Consider the following 18,350-nt stretch of genomic DNA (forward strand, 5'->3'; position numbering starts at 1 on the left):
TAGGGGTCTATTCATAAATCATTTACATAGCAATCTGCCCCGTGACAATGCATGTACAGTAAAACCTTGGACTGCGAGCATAATTTGTTCCGGAAACATGCTTGTAATCCAAAGCACTTGTATATCAATGCAAATTTCCCCATAAGAAATAATGGAAACTCAGATGATTTGTTTCACAACCATTTATTCATAGGTCTTTCAGTTTATAGTCCATGTAAAAAGATCATAGCAAATGGCAGCCTTCACAAGGGGATTAGAAGCAAAAATCCAGCAGGAGCTCCAGAGTATAAAAGAGGAGAGAGGCGCCTTTAAGTGTAGCAATATGGTTACATTTAACGAAAGGTACAACATTTAGCAACTCACATGGTTGATTAAAACAGGTACATCTAAGTATGCAGGCATCTAGGGTAAAGCTGTCCACATAGACCATCCTCCGCACTGCCGGCTCTCATTGAGTTCAGTCTGCAATCGTGACCGGTAAGACTACCCTGCAGTAGAGCGATCTGAAAGCGAGGATTGAACCGCTTGTGGAAGGGATGACGTCAATGGCGGTGCGGAGGATGGTCTATGTGGACAACTTTACCCCGGATGCCTGCATACTTAGATGTGCCTCTTTTAAACATCAACCGTGAGTTGAGTTGCTAAATGTTTTACCTTCATTAAAAGTAACCATATTGCTACACTTAGAAGCGCCTCTCTTCTCTTTTATACTCTGTTGTGACATGATGCTACTTGTATATCAAGACAAAATGTATGAAAAAATTTTGCTTGTCTTGCAAGACTCTCTCAAACCAAGTTACTCTCAAACCAAGGTTTTACTGTACGTCCCTGTAGGGGTTTTACTATACGGGGATTGAAGGAATGAAGCGATCTGTTGAGCTGGTTGAACGTTTTCCATCAAATAAAAATAAACAATGTTACATTTGTTCATTAGATGGTGATAACTTCTATGATACTTAGCGCCATCTAATGGCCAAATGCAAATTTTCAGGTTTAAATCAGTGGTTGGTTTAATATTGTTGCTTTGAATAACTTGTATCCTTCAGTGTGTTCTGTACTCACCAGTGTATGAGGATGACCTCAGTTATCTGTATGAAGACATGTCTGATAAAGGAAACTAAGGGATCTACTTCTAGAAAATTCATTGGAGGAATGTGACAAACACTCATCCAGCCATTACAAATTCTGGTCATAATGTAGCAAAGTGATTTCCTATGATGGTCAGCTCCATCTAGTGACCATAATGGGGTATTTTTCCTGACATACCTTCATTAGTACAAATAGCACAATACCGCATTATGACCACTAGATGGAGTAAAGGAAATCAGTGTATGAAATAAAATACATCCAATATTCATCACAGCTGGGTGAATGACAGACACATTTGTTCAACAAATTTTTTTTTTATATTTCAAAAAAAGAGGAAGATTTTGCTACTATAAATGTACCACATCCAATATCTATATCATTTCAAAAAGAACCTTGTATGTCGGACTTTATTGGTACGAAAAAGGATGAACACAAAATTTACATAAAATATAAATCTTTATTACAAATACTAAAATGATGTGTTAAAACCACTTGGGAACAAATCCATCAAACATTAGGCCATATATATTCATAATGACTCATTTAGCTTTGTTGAATTGTCCAAGAGGTCGACGCGTTTCACATCAATAAGCTTCCTCAGGACCTTCAATGCCTTGGCAGCAAAGAAAATCAGCCTAACTAAAAAAACATAACATTGTAAATTATCATCTGTGCCACTTACACAACGCTTGGGGGATGTAGCAAGGAGACAATGATAAATGGCGGTGTCAAAGTAGCTTTTACTTGTACAAAATTAAAGTTACACCCAAGCACATAAAATCCTCCCCCCCAAAAATTGATGCCCCCCACCCCCATACATACACACTTACAAACATAAACGCACACGTTGGAGCACCTATGCCTAAAAACTTTGATTGCAACACACATGATACATATCGATGCGCATGCAGGAATGAGAGCAATAATTCTAGCACCAGACCTCCTCCATAACACTAAACTGATGACCTATAGGGGGCCTTTAAAACTTTGCCTATAGAAAATATAGGGTACTGAAGTTTGTCACCATTTCACAGGCACACACAAATTTACGGTTTGACATGTTGGGTATCTATTTACTCGGTGCAACCTCTGCTTTTATATTTTACCAAAAAAATGGGTAACTAATTGCATTTTTGTGCCCCCTATAATGAACTGTGTTTTTTACTGATATTTTGCGTTAGTAGTAGACTTTTGCGGTAATATTATGTGACATAAAAAATTGGAACTACTACTATCCTCTAGGGCAGTGGTTCTCAACCTGGGGGTTAAATGATGATTTGCCAGGAGTCACTGAATCCTTGGCTGTTCCTGAAGCCCGCGCTGCTCTCCCAGCCTTTTTGCAGCCGCCCAGCAGAGCTGTCCCTGGAGCCTGTGGCCGCCCAGCTGGGCTGTTCCTGGAGCCCGCGGCCACCCACTCAGCCTCTTCGCAGGGGCCCATTCAGTTCACGGCATGGCTGGGGGGCAGAGACTAGAGGTCCGCTGTCTGGTGAGGAATGTGAAGTGGGAGGGGCTGGAGGAGACCCTATCTCCTGATTTCGGCATAGGTGTCACTGCTATGAGACATTACAAAGTCGGAGACACAGTGAGTAACACTACCTGTGATTATATTTGCCATTAAAAGTCCCCACCACAGTTCTTAGATCAGCAGAAGTCCTTGATCAACCCCCTGCCACTCATCCCATTCCCCCCTCCACCAAGGAGTAAGAGAAGGAAAAAAAATAGAGAATACATGGAAGGGAGAGGAAAGGAGGGGTAGGAACAAAGAAAAAGGGAGAGAGAGAATAAGAGAAAGAACAAGAAAGACGGCTAGAGAGCGGGATGGGGAAAAAAAAAGAAATTAGGACAGAGAGAGATAAAGGGGAAAGAAAGGAGAACAAAGAGTGGTACATCCTAAAACGTACCATAAGGGGTTTTAATACTGTATGAGTGGAAGGGACTCAGGGAGCGCCAAATGTCCGTGGGTTAGGGGCGCAAATTACTCGTCTTGCCTTGGGTGCTGACAACCCACGCTACGAAAATAATTTTACTGTTAGGGGTCCCCACAACTTTTATCAAGGGGTCACGGCACTAGAAAGGTTGAGAACCACTGCTCTAGGGTGTCTGCTTTCAGAAAATATATCATGTTTTGGGGGGTTTTATGTAATCTTCAGGCCTAAAATGATTTTTTAAACATGTGGGCAAAAATCTACAAAACAAGCTCTGGCAGTGAAAGGGTTAAAGTTAAAGGATAAGTTCTCCTTCGGGAAGATGTTACATGTTCCTGTTACTGCAGCGGCTCAGCGATCCGAGTCCTCTGCCCGACAGCAGTGCGGGGAGAAGTTCCCTGTACCGGCTGTCACTTTATGAAAAGAGCGCGGCCGTGCCATTCCTTCACAGAGTTCTGTCCTTTGCCGATGTCGGCTTGTAGTTTTCAATGGACTCCCACACCGCTGCTGAGCTCTCTGGTAGATGATTGGTTCTTCCTGTCACTGTAACTGCCTTCCCGTATAATGTAGAGGCGGACAGATTACACGGACAGTCTGCAGGAGTCCTGCATAGCACCAGCCATCAGCACATCATGGCTGCAATGTTTTCCAGGATCCTAAAAAAATTGTAAATTAATATTTTTTTACCTGCAGAAAATGTGCATTGATTATTTTTTATAAAAGGTGAACTTTTCCTTTATTGGAGCGGACACCGGAGTGTGTCGCTTGTACTGAACACCCAAGTTATAAAAGCCACGGCATTCCTAAAAGCACCTTAGATTTTTATATACGGTTTTGGTTAAAATTATTTTTTATTTTATCAGAACAAGGAGATTGTCATAAGGGACAAAGAGATTGTCATAAGGGACAAGTAGATTGGGACCTCGATTTGGTCCATTGGACAAGTAGTTTTTTTAAACATTTCCAAACCCCTGGAACTGTTTCTTACATGATGAAGATCAGCCATGGAGTATAGCTGAGGTGTATATCAGGGTGTGCTTCTTCCCCACATGAGAGCTGTGATGTCCAGCAACATTGATATAGAAGACATTTCCCGCACTCAAGGGACTAATACACCTCAAGGGTTGTGTGGGATCCCTGATGTACAGGAAGACAGGACTTCAGCGAGTAACAATTCCCTCACTCAGGACAGGAAAGTGGCTTCTCCCCTGTGTAAGATCGCTGGTTCATGTAAAGATTGGACTTCAGAGAAAAACTTTTCCCACACTCAGGACAGGAATACGGCTTCTCCCTTGTGTGAGATCTCTGATGTGTGTAAAGAAAAGACTTCTGTGAAAAACCTTTTCCCGGGGTCAGGACAGGTATAGGGCTTCTCCCCCGTGTGCAATCTCTGATGTGTGTAAAGATTGGACTTCGCTGAAAAACATTTTCCGCACTCAGGACAGGAATACGGCTTCTCCCCCGTGTGAGATCTTTGATGTATGTAAAGACTGGACTTCTGTGAAAAACATTTCCCACACTCAGGACAGGAATACGGCTTCTCCCCCGTGTGAGATCTCTGATGTGTATAAAGATTGGATAGCTGTGAAAAACATTTCCCACACTCAGGACAGGAATACGGCTTCTCCCCCGTGTGAGATCTCTGGTGCATGTTAAGATTGGACTTCAGTGAAAAACCTTTCCCACACTCAGGACAGGAATACGACTTCTCCTTCGTGTGAGATCTCTGATGTGTGTAAATATGGGACTTCTGTGAAAAACATTTCCCACGCTCAGGACATGAATACGGCTTCTCCCCCATGTGCAATCTCTGATGTGTGTAAAGATTGGACTTCTGTGAAAAACATTTCCCACACTCAGAACAGGAATACGGCTTCACCCCCGTGTGAGATCTCTGATGTATGTAAAGAGTGGACTTCTTTAAAAAAAATTTCCCACACTCAGTACAGGAAAACCTCTTATCTGTTGGAAGGACGGCACCATTCCTCACAGTCTGAGGTTCCTCAGGATAAGAGGAATATGATGGTCCATTTACACCGTGTGGTGCCGGATGGATATTTGAGGTATTCGGGTTTTCCCCTGGACTATACTGTGTGATGTCCTCATCTTCTACTTTACAGTCTGGAGACAAAGTCAGACAATCCTCTGAGGTTTTCCTCATCTCCCGTCCATCTACTAAAATAGAAATAAAAAGATTATTACTAGACAAGAGCAGGTTGGTTCCCCTAAACCAGGACTCCGTCCACATCAGGCAGCTTTGTCTCTGAGGATCTTACAATTCCACCCTCAAGGTAACTAGTAAATGGGTCCTCTGATCTCCTACCAGATCATTTCTTTATTCATGGACCTTAGTCAGAGAGTGAGGAAACAACGAGAACTGTCTTTTATTGGAGTGACAGTGATGAGGGGATTATAGGACGAGTGTCCCCACCCCCTCTATCACTCATTGCCATCTTTCAACACAAGAAGTACTGCAGGAAAAAGAACCCGCTCCAAGTGTCTGGGTCACAAGTACCGCACTTCCTTTTTTAGTCCATGATTTAGTCATGAATAACAGAGCCCCACCAGAGGTCAGAGAGTGAGGATGGGGGAGAACAACCAAGATGAAGACTGGACTGATCCTGAAGACCACCATCATTGGGTTATTGACTCCTCCCTCATTATCACTTTCTATTTAAGGTTCCAAAGTTTGAGGATGTTATCACATTATTATCAACATGTAAAAGTCTGTGCTCCAACCAAATTATCAGATATAAAATGCCCAGTTGGTAGAAAAAGGTTGTAACAAAAGAGAATACATATTATGTTTATATATATAGCATGTAAAAGTCTGTGCTCCAATAAAATCATCAGATATAAAATGTCCAGCTGGTAGGAAATGGGTGCAAAAAAGTAACGCCTATGTAATGTACATAATGGACTTTGTAGGCATGTATAAAAAATAACAAATTTTAATAGTTCACATAAAATTCATACATATACAACATGGTAATTTATAAAAAGATATAGGACACAGTGTTTTTTCCTGGAGGATATACTGAATCATATACTTCCTGTGGGGCAATACTAGAAGAACTTTGGTTTATGGCATTGTGTTACATTATGTGGTGTGTGTATATATATATATATATATATATATTATATATATATATATATATATATATATTATATATATATTTTCTTCTTTTAGTTTCCTCTCACCTATGACCAGGGCTTTGACCGCAGTTCCTTCTTTGGCCACCGGGGGCATGTGCTGGGCGATGTTATGTTCAGCATAGCCAGGATGTGTGGCCATCCAAGCCATTGGGGTTGCGGCCCACTCTCCCCATTCCTATGGACCGGCGACAGTGAGGGCATGCATCCACCCCCGGCAACCAAGGAGACACTCTCCATCTTGTGTCTCCTAGGCCCACCACGGCCGCCGCAGGCGGCGGGCACTAGGACCGGCGTGTCCGGTATTCTAGTGCACATGCGCCCGCTGGCACACGCGCAGTGCACCAGCGGCTGGGCTGAGTGAAGTCAGACGCCAGTCTGACCGAGCTCAGTTGGGATGCACAAATAGCGAGGTGAAGACAGCATTTCCCAGGCGCTCTGAGGGAAATGGATGTCCATTACACCTCGTAACGGCAAACAGGCAGCCCCAAACTCGGAACCACCGCAATTCCAGGTATTTTACTATGCACCCCGCTTCGGTACTAGCAAAGCGCCAACTCCAGCACTTCTCAGATCAGTGAACAACCAAGGTATTTTTGTTTTTCTGTTAGTTACCCTCTTTCTTTGAATAAAAGTTATTACTTAGTGTCGATCATTAAATGGTTAAAGACCCTGGGAGGACAAACGCTATGTTTTTTTTTATATAGACAGGCAAAAACCGGGATTAAAGTGGTGTTCCGGCCAAAATTATACTTTTTAAATAAAAATACCCCTATAATACACAAGCTTAATGTATACTAGTAAAGTTAGTCTGTAAACTAAGGTCTGTTTTGTTAGTTTATAGCAGTAGTTTGTTATTTTATAAACTTACAGCAGGCCGTGGCCATCTTAAGTGTGGGCATCTGAAGCCAGACTGTATTTCTTCCTGGATCTCATCCTTGCAGATCTTGCACATGCTCAGTGCAGCACAAGCAGTGTAATAGGTTTCAGGTCAGGTTTCCATAGCAATGGCAGTTTCAAAGGAAGTTGCCGCCCCTTCCCAGAAGGCATTGCAAACAGGAAATGATGCGATGGGCCGCGGCCAGGGAGGAGGAAGTGAAAAATGAATACAGCAGATATACAGTAGGTGCTGAGAAAAAAAATAAAAAAATATCCAATTTGTTTACAGTGCACAGTTTAGTGGGGGATGCTGAAGAGTTGTAAAAGTGGGTGGAACTCCACTTTAAGGTGATGTGAGCTGTAGTAACTATATATCAACTGATATGTGAGTTTGGGACCCAGTATTGTAGTTTACCCAAACACCAACTGAAGTATTTACTAGTACTTATATACGTTTTACATCCATAGTTACCTTGTGCATCCCCACATCCCGATATATGTGCTGACTCTTGGCTGTTAGGGTCCTCGGTCATTACCTTCCTTCTGGAGGGGGCCTTTCTACAGTCACAATTTCCCTGGTGTAGGTGAGCGTTGAAACTTCTTGATAAAGCACTATATCATTGGTGAGTTCGTGTATATTGTGTATACTGTACATATGCATAGCTGTACTTTAATACTTATAATTTGTATTGCATTCTAATTAAAGTATGTTCTTCTGACTAGAAACATTGAAGCTCCTGAAGAAGCGACAGTTCAGGTCGCAAAGTACACACATGTAGAGCGAACAATTCTTTTAATCTATGAGGATTGTGGGAACAACCAAGAGGAATACATACACCTCAGTGTGGGCATTTTCTTGATACTTCTAGTATTGCCCCACAGGAAGTATATGATTCAGTATATTCTCCAGGAAAAAAACACTGTGTCCCATATTTTTTTTATAAATCACTGTGTTGTATATGTATGAATTTTATGTGAACTATTAAAATTTGTTATTATTTTTATATGTGCCTACAAAGTCCATTATTCCCAAGTCCAGTATTTTCAGATTATGTAGGATGTGGCACATTTATACTAAAGGTGAGAAACATTGGTGTAAGGGTCAGGACTCATAATATTGGTATTCCTTAATCAGTGGAAGATTCAATATTTACATGAGACAAGTTGAAAAAGACCCACACCGCTGCCTCCCATCTCCTGAGACTGCACTCAGTAACTTGGTTCTGAGACTATACAGACATATCCCTCCACCCGACACAGCCAGCAAACAACAAAGTAACAGAATAAACAAGACACAAAGCGCAATCAGCCATTTTTAGGTCTCTAAAAATGATTGGCTGGCAACCATTCAAGGGTATTCCCTTTATTGCAGGGAAAGAGATGGTAAAAAAGGGGGAGGGGTATGCCTATATATCAAGAATAATGTACAAGTAAATGTGAGAGATGACATCACTAAGGGAGCTAGAGAGGAGGTGGAATCTTTATGGGTAGAGCTCCAAAGGGATGAAGCTAAGGGCAAAATAATACTGGTTGTATGCTATAGGCCCCCAACCAGAGGGAAGAGGGGGAGACGGACCTCCTATCACAAGTTGGATTAGCAGCAAGGATGGGAAGTGTCATTATAATGGGGGATTTTAATTATCCAGACATAGACTGGGCGGAGGGAACCGCGCATTCATTTAAGGTTCACCAGTTCCTAAATGTCTTGAAGGACAAGTTCATGGTTCAGATGGTAGACGCACCAACTAGAAATAAAGCGTTACTGGATCTACTGATTACCAAAAATACAGACCTGATCACAGATGTGGAAACACGGGGCAATTTAGGAAACAGCGATCACAGGTCAATTGGATTCAGTATAAACCACACAAATAGGAAACATAAGGGGAATACAAAGACACTGAATTTCAAAAGAGCCAACTTCACTAAACTACGATCCTTGTTAGAAGGCATGAATTGGGATAAAATCTTAGGAACAAAGTACATGGAGGAAAGATGGGTTTGCTTTAAGAGCATATTAAATAAAATTTAAAAGAGCGAACAAAAGTCCTGGATGGCTTAACTCCAATGTAAAAATGCATATAAAAGCAAAGGAGAAGACCTTCAAAAAATACAAGGCTAAGGGATCATCATCAGCATTCAGACTTTAGAACACGAACTACACATAGCTGAGGAGAGCAAAAAAAATCCCAAGAAATTCTTTAAGTATGTAAACAGTATAAAAGGAAGGACAGACCATATTGGCCCCATAAAGAATGAGGAAGGACATCTGGTTACAAAGGTTGGGGAGATGACGAAGGTATTGAATTTATTCTTCTCAGTCTTCACGAGGGAATCGAGGGGCTTCAGTGACAAAAACTGCAGTGTTTATCCTCATGAGACATCACAGGAAGCATCTCCATGGTTAACAGAGGACAGAATTAAAATTAGACTTGGGAAACTTAACATTAATAAATCACCGGGACCAGATGGCTTGCATCCGAGAGTACTTAGGGAACTCAGTCAAGTAATTGCCAGACCATTGTTCCTAATTTTTACTCACAATCTACTGACTGGAATGGTACCAGCTGATTGGAGAAAAGCCCATGTAGCACCAATATTTAAAAAGGGCCCAAAATACATTCCTGGGAATTACAGACAGGTTAGCCTAACATCAATAGTATGCAAGCTCTTGGAGGGGATGATAAGGGACTATATATAAGATTTTAGTAACGAGAACGGTATCATTAGCAGTAATCAGCATGGGTTCATGAAGAATCATTCTTGCCAAACCAATCTATTAACATTTTATGAGGAGGTGAGTTGTCATCTAGATAAAGGAAGGCCCGTAGACGTGGTGTATCTGGATTTTGCAAAAGCATTTGACACAGTTCCCCATAAACGTTTACTGTACAAAATAAGGTCCGTTGGCATGGATCATAGGGTGAGTACATGGATTGAAAACTGGCTACAAGGGTGAGTTCAGAGGGTGGTGATAAATGGGGAGTACTCGGAATGGTCAGGGGTGGGTAGTGGGGTCCCCCAGGGTTCTGTGCTGGGACCAATCCTATTTATTTTGTTCATAAACGACCTGGAGGATGGGATAAACAGTTCAATCTCTGTATTTGAGGATGATAATAAGCTAAGCAGGGCAATAACTTCTCCGCAGGATGTGGAAACCTTGCAAAAAGATCTGAACAAATTAATGGGGTGGGCAACTACATGGCAAATGAGGTTCAATGTAGAAAAATGTAAAATAATGCATTTGGGTGGCAAAAATATGAATGCAATCTATACACTGGGGGGAGAACCTCTGGGGGAATCAAGGATGGAAAAGGACCTGGGGGTCCTAGTAGACGATAGCAGAAGCTTGGCATTGTATGCCATTGCTGAGCCTAACAAAGCAAACAGAATATTGGCATTAAAAAAGGGATAAGCTCCAGAAATAAAATGATAATTCTCCCGCTCTACAAGACTCTGGTCCGGCCGCGCCTGGATGCTGTCCAGTTCTGGGCACCAGTCCTCAGGAAGGATGTACTGGAAATGGAGCGAGTACAAAGAAGGGCAACAAAACTAATAAAAGGGTCTGGAGGATATTAGTTATGAGGAAAGGTTGCGAGCACTGAACTTATTCTCTCTGGAGAAGAGACGCTTGAGAGGGGATATGATTTCAATTTACAAATAACATACTGGTGACCCCACAATAGGGAGAAAACTTCTTTGTGGAAGGGAGTTTAACAAGACTCGTGGCCACTCATTAAAATGAGAAGAAAAGAGTTTAACCTTAAACTACGTAGAGGGTTCTTTACTGCAAGAGCGGCAAGGATGTGGAATTCCCTTCCACAGGCGGTGGTCTCAGCGGGGAGCATCGATAGTTTAAAAAAACTATTAGATAAGCACCTGTACGACCGCAACATAAAGGGATATACAATATAATACTGACATATAATCACACACATAGATTGGACTTGATGGACTTCTGTCTTTTTTTCAACCTCACTACTATACTATATGATTCTCATTTTAGCCAAAATCATGCAGCTCTAGCAGCAGGTTACATTTATTTATAATTTATATATATATATATATTTTAACCAGTTGCGGTATTCATGCAGCAATTTTTTCAAATGTATTTAAAAAAAAAAAAAATCAAACTTTTAAGAATTAAAAAACACTAAAGTTAGCCCCCAAAAAATCGACAGTGTTTACATGTATCAGCGCTGAAAGTGACATCATGACGTTGCTTCCGACCTCCGAGGGTCATAGAGCTGGCCGGGGACCATATGGTAGCTGTGGCATCCATATCATTTTGATTAGGCTACATCTACCAGCTACCGATAGAGGAAGCCGTTTCCAGATGTTAATTTTTTGTTTAAACTTTGTTTATAATGGTATAAAATTTTTACTAATAAACTGGTTAGGGTCTTTCGTCAGTAGTATCCCCAGATATTTCAGTGCATCTACTACTGCTACTACTGCTAGAGGCATTCCTGTTAAAGTGGAACCACTCATGGGGTCCACTGGTTAAAACTCTGATTTCTCCCAGTTTATCACTAATCCTGTAAATCTACCAAATTCCTCCACTATACTCATTGCTTTAACCAAAGATTGCCCCGTATCTCCCAGGAAAAGCAGAACATTGTCCGCGTATAGGGCGATTCTTTCTTCTCCTGTCTTCCTCTGGAAACCTCTTATCTCAGGGCATGATCTTATGGAAATGGCCAGAGATTTCATCGCAAGGGCGAAGAACAGGGGGTGACAATGGGCACCCCTGTCTTGTCCCCCTCTCCAACTGGATCCTGTCCGAAAATTCATCATTAATTCTAACCCTGGCACTAGGATCACTATAAAGCATTTTTATCCAGCCTATAAAAGAAGGACCAAACCCGAATCTCCCCAGAACCCGCCAGATATAACCCCACTCCATGCTATCAAAAGCTTTGGTCACATCTAGTGACATCACAGCTCTTGATCCCTCATTTTATGACGGGGTCTGCAGATTCAGGAATGTCCTTCTAATATTCATACTAGTGGATCTATTAGCAATGAATCCAGTCTGATCTGGATGAATTAATTTTGAAGCGATTTTATTCAACCTAACTGCCAAGGCCTTAGCTAATATTTTAGCATCCGAGCACAGGAGAGAGATTGGTCTATATGACACTGTATCCAACGGGTCCTTTCCCTCTTTATGTATCAGTATTAAGGATGAGCCGAACACCCCCCGGTTCAGTTCGCACCAGAACTTGCGAACAGACCAAAACTTCGCACGAACGTTAGAACCCCATTGAAGTATATAGGACTCGAACGTTCTAAATCAAAAGTGCTCATTTTAAAGGCTAATTTGCATGGTATTGTCCTAAAAAGTGTTTGGGGACCCGGATCCTGCCCCAGGGGACATGTATCAATGCAAAAAAAGTTTTAAAAACGGCCGTTTTTTCGGGAGCAGTGATTTTAATAATGCTTAAAGTCAAACAATAAAAGTGTAATATTCCTTTAAATTTCGTACCTGGGGGGTGTCTATAGTATGCCTGTAAAGGGGCGCATGTTTCCCATGTTTAGAACAGTCTGACAGCAAAATGACATTTCAAGGGAAAAAAGTCATTTAAAACTACTCGCGGCTATACTGAATTGCCGGCCCGACAATACACATAAAAGTTCATTCATAAAAACGGCATGGGAATTCCCCACAGGGGAACCCCGAACCAAAATTTTTTAAAAAAATGACGTGGAGGGGTCCCCCTAAATTCCATACCAGGCCCTTCAGGTCTGGTATGGATATTAAGGGGAACCCCGGCCAAAATAAAAAAAAAAAAAATGGCGTGGGGTACCCCCAAAAATCCATACCAGACCCTTATCCGAGCACGCAACCTGGCAGGTAGCAGGAAAAGAGGGGGGGACGAGAGAGCGCCCCCCCTCCTGAACCGTACCAGGCCACATGCCCTCAACATTGGGAGGGTGCTTTGGGGGTAGCCCCCCAAAGCACCTTGTCCCCATGTTGATGAGGACAAGGGCTTCATCCCCACAACCCTGGCCCGGTGGTTGTGGGGGTCTGCGGGCAGGGGGCTTATCAGAATCCGGAAGCCCCCTTTAACAAGGGGACCCCCAGATCCCGGCCCTCCCCCCTGTGTGAAATGGTAAGGGGGTACAAAAGTACCCCTACCATTTCACAAAAAAAATGTCAAAAATGTTAAAAATGAAAGACAGTTTTTGACAATTCCTTTATTTAAATGCTTCTTCTTTCTTCTATGTTCTATCTTCTTTCTTCTATCTTCCTTCGGTTTCTTCCTCCATCTTCTTCTTCTGGTTCTTGTTCTTCTGGTTCTTCTTGTTCTTCTGGTTCTTCATCCAGTCTTCTCATCCGGCATCTTCCTCAGTGGCGCCGTCTTCACTTCATCTTTCCTCAAGCCGCTCCGCATCCACGATTGGATGGGAGGCTCCCGCTGAGTGACGCTTCTCCTCTTCTGACAGTTCTTAAATAATGGAGGGCGGGTGGCCCCGCCCCCCTCTGACGCACGGGGACTTCCCTGTGTCAGAGGGGGGCGGGGTCACCCGCCCTCTGTTATTTAAAAACTGTCAGAGGAGAAGCGTCACACAGCGGGAGCCTCCCATCCAATCGTGGATGCGGAGCGGCCCGAGGAAAGAAGATGAAATGAAGAAGGCGCCGCTGAGGAAGATGCCGGACGAGAAGACCGGATGAAGAACCAGAAGAACAAGAAGAACCAGAAGAACAAGAACCAGAAGAAGAAGAAGATGGAGGAAGAAACCGAAGGAAGATTGAAGATAGAAGATAGATGAAAGAAGATAGAAAATAGAAGAAAGAAGAAGCATTTAAATAAAGGAATTGTCAAAAACTGTCTCTTGTCATTTTTAACATTTTTTTTGTGAAATGGTAGGGGTACTTTTGTACCCCCTTACCATTTCACACAGGGGGGAGAGCCAGGATCTGGGGGCCCCCTTGTTAAAGGGGGCTTCCAGATTCCGATAAGCCCCCTGCCCGCAGACCCCCACAACCACCGGGCAAGGGTTGTGGGGATGAGGCCCTTGTCCCCATCAACATGGGGACAAGGTGTTTTGGGGGGCTACCCCCAAAGCACCCTCCCAATGTTGAGGGCATGTGGCCTGGTACGGTTCAAGGGGGGGGGCGCTCTCTCGTCCCCCCCTCTTTTCCTGCTGCCTGCCAGGTTGCGTGCTCGGATAAGGGTCTGGTATGGATTTTTCGGGGTACACCACGCCATCTTTTTTAAAATTTTGGTGCGGGGTTCCCCTTAAAATCCATACCAGACCTGAAGGGTCTGGTATAGATTTTGAGGGGGACCCCACGCCAATTTTTTTTTTACATTTTGGCCGGGGTTCCCCTTAATATCCATACCAGACCTGAAGGGCCTGGTATGGAATTTAGGGGGACCCCCACGTCATTTTTTTTAAATTTTGGTTCGGGGTTCCCCTGTGGGGAATTCCCATGCCGTTTTTATCAATTAACTTTTATGTGTATTGTTGGGCCGGCAATTCAGTATAGCCGCGAATAGTTTTAAATGACTTTTTTCCTTTGAAATGTCATTTTTCTGTCAGACTGTTCTAAACAAGGGAAACATGCGCCCCTTTACAGGCATACTATAGACACCCCCCAGGTACGAAATTTAAAGGGATATTACACTTTTATTGTTTGACTTTAAGCATTATTAAAATCACTGCTCCCGAAAAAACTGCTGTTTTTAAAACTTTTTTTTGCATTGATCCATGTCCCCTGGGGCAGGATCCGGGTCCCAAAACACTTTTTAGGACAATACCATGCAAATTAGCCTTTAAAATGAGCACTTTTGATTTCTCCCATAGACTTTTAAAAGGTGTTCCGCGGCATTCGAATTTGTCGTGAACACCCCAAATTGTTCGCAGTTCGGCGAACAGCCGATGTTCGAGTCGAACTGAACTCGAAGCTCATCCCTAATCAGTATAATCGTTGCTTCTAGCATCGAGACGGGCAATCTTCCCTCCATAACTGCTCCTCTCAATGCTCTAAGCAACTCAGGGAGTAATATTTCTCCATAATATTTATATGTCTCCATCGGAAGCCCATCTGGGCCAGGAGATTTTTGGTTTGCCATCCCAGCTACTGCCTGTTGGCGTTCTATGAGAGTTATTGGAGCTTCCAGTTCTTATCTGTCTGCTTGTGTAATGGTCGGTATCTCTAGTTTCCCCAGGAAATCATCCATTAGTCCCTCCTCCCCCACTCTCTGCGATGTATAAAGTTTTTTATAATAATCGCTGAAGGTAGCTAATATCTCTGAGGTACAGGAAGTAACCTCTCCTCCTGTTGCCCTAATTGTAGAGATGGTGGAGAGGTGAGAATTGGATTTCACCAGTTGTGCCAGCATTCTTCCCACGCTTTCTCCCTCTCCAAAAGCACATTGCTTCTGGAAGAGCCGTCTGTGCTCAATCTTTCTTGTAATTACGATTTTACACTTTTGTTATTTATCTAGCCATATTTTTTCCTTTGCTGGGTTTACACTTGTAAATGCACAGAGTAAGTAACCTTGACCAAGATTTTGCTAGACCCAGGCATGGGGTTGAAGACCTAGGAGAATGTCCCAGATGACTTGGTCAACTAATGTCTATGGTGAAAAATCTAAATTTTTCTGCCAGCTGAACCCCAGAATCTCCATAAATCCAGTCTAAATACATAAATTGTGTCTGCAGCACAGAGAAGGAAGATTATCCGAGAGAAATACAGGAATACAGGACGGGGAACACAGCTCAGGAAAGTGACCAGGGTATTACAGGCTGATATCACCCAGTCCCCGCCCTACTCTGGACCAATCAGTGAGCAGTATGGGTGGAGGAATGCATTTAGTGTTAATGACCCACCTGTGCTGATCTCTGTAGGAGTGTCCTCCTCTATAAATGTCCCCGTTATTCCATCCTCCTCCACAGACTGCTGATCATCCCTCACATAACTCTCTTCTTCTTCTGCTTTAACTTCAAATTCTATATCAATTTGATCTCCACTCTATACCAAGAAAATGAGAGAGAACAACATCTGTAAAATGTAAGCTATATTATTGTGATATCACATAAAAAATCCACACATTGTCTCTATGAGTCTGTGTTTTATAAGCTCCATCCCACCAACCTTGAAACAGTGAGGGATGGTGAGATCTTTCTGTGTGTAATCCTGGGAATACAGAGGACGGGGACATCTCTCTACTGGGTTCCTGGTATTAAGTGGCTCCATCACTCCATACTCATTATCCTCCTCTTTATACTCTTCTTTAACAACAATATTATAATCCCCGAGGTTTCCTCTCTGCATATATAATAAAACATTCATTGTAACACAAAATGCTTCTCTATAAGTTTTAACTATCAGTGATTGTTCCTCATCTACCTGATGATGGTGAGGGATGGTGTGATCTTCCTGTGTGGAATCCCGGGAATACAGAGGATGGGGACATCTCTCTGGTGGGTTCCCATTACTGGATCCATCTGTAGGAAACACACACACTGACTGAATACATTGTTTCTATGTGTTTATCAGATGATGGGGGATCTAGGTGGACCCTCCGTACTGCTCTCTCCTTTACAATAAAGTCTCCTCTTACCCGGTGATGTGAGGGGCGGCTGATTGTCCATCATGACGTCCTTGTAAAGAACCTAACACACACAATGATACAGTCACCATCCAGACACATCCCTTGTCTGTTACTGGATAATGTCCCAGAATTCCCAGCACCGCTCACCTCTCCTGTCAGCAGCTCCATCATCTTCTTGGTGACTTCTAGAACCTTCTGCATGTTGTGTCTCTCGGGTTTTAGGGAGTCACATGGAGGCACTGTGATGGTCATATGATCACCTGACTTCAAAAGAGGAAATCTCTGTATTGAGGAACCAATAGGAATATCATGTTAGAATCCCACAATCCTCCTCACCTCTCCGGTCAGGTCTGTGTTTTATTAATAAAGATAAGAGTGATGTCATGTGACCTCCCAGAATCCTCCTCACCTCTCCGGTCAGCAGGTAGATGATCTCCAGGGTGAGGTTCAGTATCTCCTCAGTCATGTGACTCCAGTCCTCCTCCATGCTCATTGGTGCCATCTATGAAGGATTCCCTATAGACAGTCAACATTGATATCAGATAATTATCTGGATTGGTGTTGGTTGTACAATAATAGGATGAGGATATCAGGAGGTAATGTGAAGGTCAGTATTTATTTAAGCATTATGGTCCCCAGTGAGAACATATTTAATCTGGACAGTTTAGTGTTTGGTTTGATTCTTGCAATCCGAGAGTCTTGTAAAATTTTGCCTCCTGGATCACAAATTCCATTCTCTATTTTAGGTGTCAGATGAGGAGGAGATCCACAAAATCAGGATAAAGGTCAGGGCAAGCAAAAGACGAGAACATCCAAGAGATGAAGCCGGGGTCACTACACAGAAAATCAATCCAAGGAAACAACAGGCAGGACGAGGAATAGCAAGAAGGAGCTCAGAGACAAATGAGAATATTGCTCAGCCAATGGGAGATTATCTCAGCATGACTTACATAATGAAGGAGATGAGGGGGAGGGGAGGAAGTCACTTAAGGTGGTTTTAAACCCCTCTGTGTACCTTTTACCCATATGCAGACAAGCTGACTGTGTTACACATTGCATCTGGATTAGAGATTGTCAATTTTATAAAACATGATAAAAATTAAAATATCCAATATTTATGACCTTCATTACAGTGACTATGTAGGAAGAGGACGGACATGACGGGGGGTTACTGGGTGTAAATAGAAAATAAGATCTTATTACCTTGTCTCCTGCCACTTCCAACAATGTCTCCTCTCTACTCCCTCCCGACTCACCTCTCACCTGGAACTTCCTCTCTGTACCTGACATCACTTCCTGTCTGTATTCCATAGAGACTTCCTGTCTGGTAGAAGTGAGATCACCACCTTGTGGAGATCAGAGGAACTGCAGCCCAGAGAAACGTCTTGTAGTGTGAACACGGTCTTGTGCTGTGTGTGTATGTACTGTATATCCTTATAGATGGGGTCATCTCCACTCCCATCAAGGGGGATAGAAATATATTACTGCTCGGGCGGAGACATTTTGGCACCTTTGATTTTGCAGTAAAATTGATTTCAGATTTAGTCATGTAGAACATCTGTTATATGGATGCAGATGATCCACGGTGTCTGTACCCCCTGGGAGTGATCGCCATAGGGGAGATCTTAGTGACACTTGGGTACGGGACCCCACTGTTTGAAAATAACTCACAGTCACCAAACTTTTTCTGCACTGCGCCTCTTAGAGCCCGACCTTTTGGCTAAGTCCGGGGGCA

General features: G+C 42.9%; 1 protein-coding gene across 1 annotated transcript; it reads right to left on the reverse strand.

Moving 5' to 3' along the window:
• Nucleotides 1-1,899: 1,899 nt before the first annotated feature.
• Nucleotides 1,900-17,913, reverse strand: LOC141121871 (uncharacterized). Its single transcript, XM_073611629.1, is given in 9 exon segments — nucleotides 1,900-4,364; nucleotides 4,366-5,189; nucleotides 15,891-16,032; nucleotides 16,156-16,329; nucleotides 16,411-16,508; nucleotides 16,625-16,676; nucleotides 16,763-16,897; nucleotides 17,025-17,131; nucleotides 17,819-17,913. Coding segments are annotated over 8 exon segments (1,689 nt in total). The 5' UTR covers nucleotides 17,118-17,131; nucleotides 17,819-17,913; the 3' UTR covers nucleotides 1,900-4,193.
• Between the last annotated feature and the right edge of the window lie 437 nt (nucleotides 17,914-18,350).

This window comes from Aquarana catesbeiana, unplaced genomic scaffold (genome assembly GCF_042186555.1).
Source record: "Aquarana catesbeiana isolate 2022-GZ unplaced genomic scaffold, ASM4218655v1 unanchor233, whole genome shotgun sequence".
Taxonomy (NCBI): Eukaryota; Metazoa; Chordata; class Amphibia; order Anura; family Ranidae; genus Aquarana; species Aquarana catesbeiana.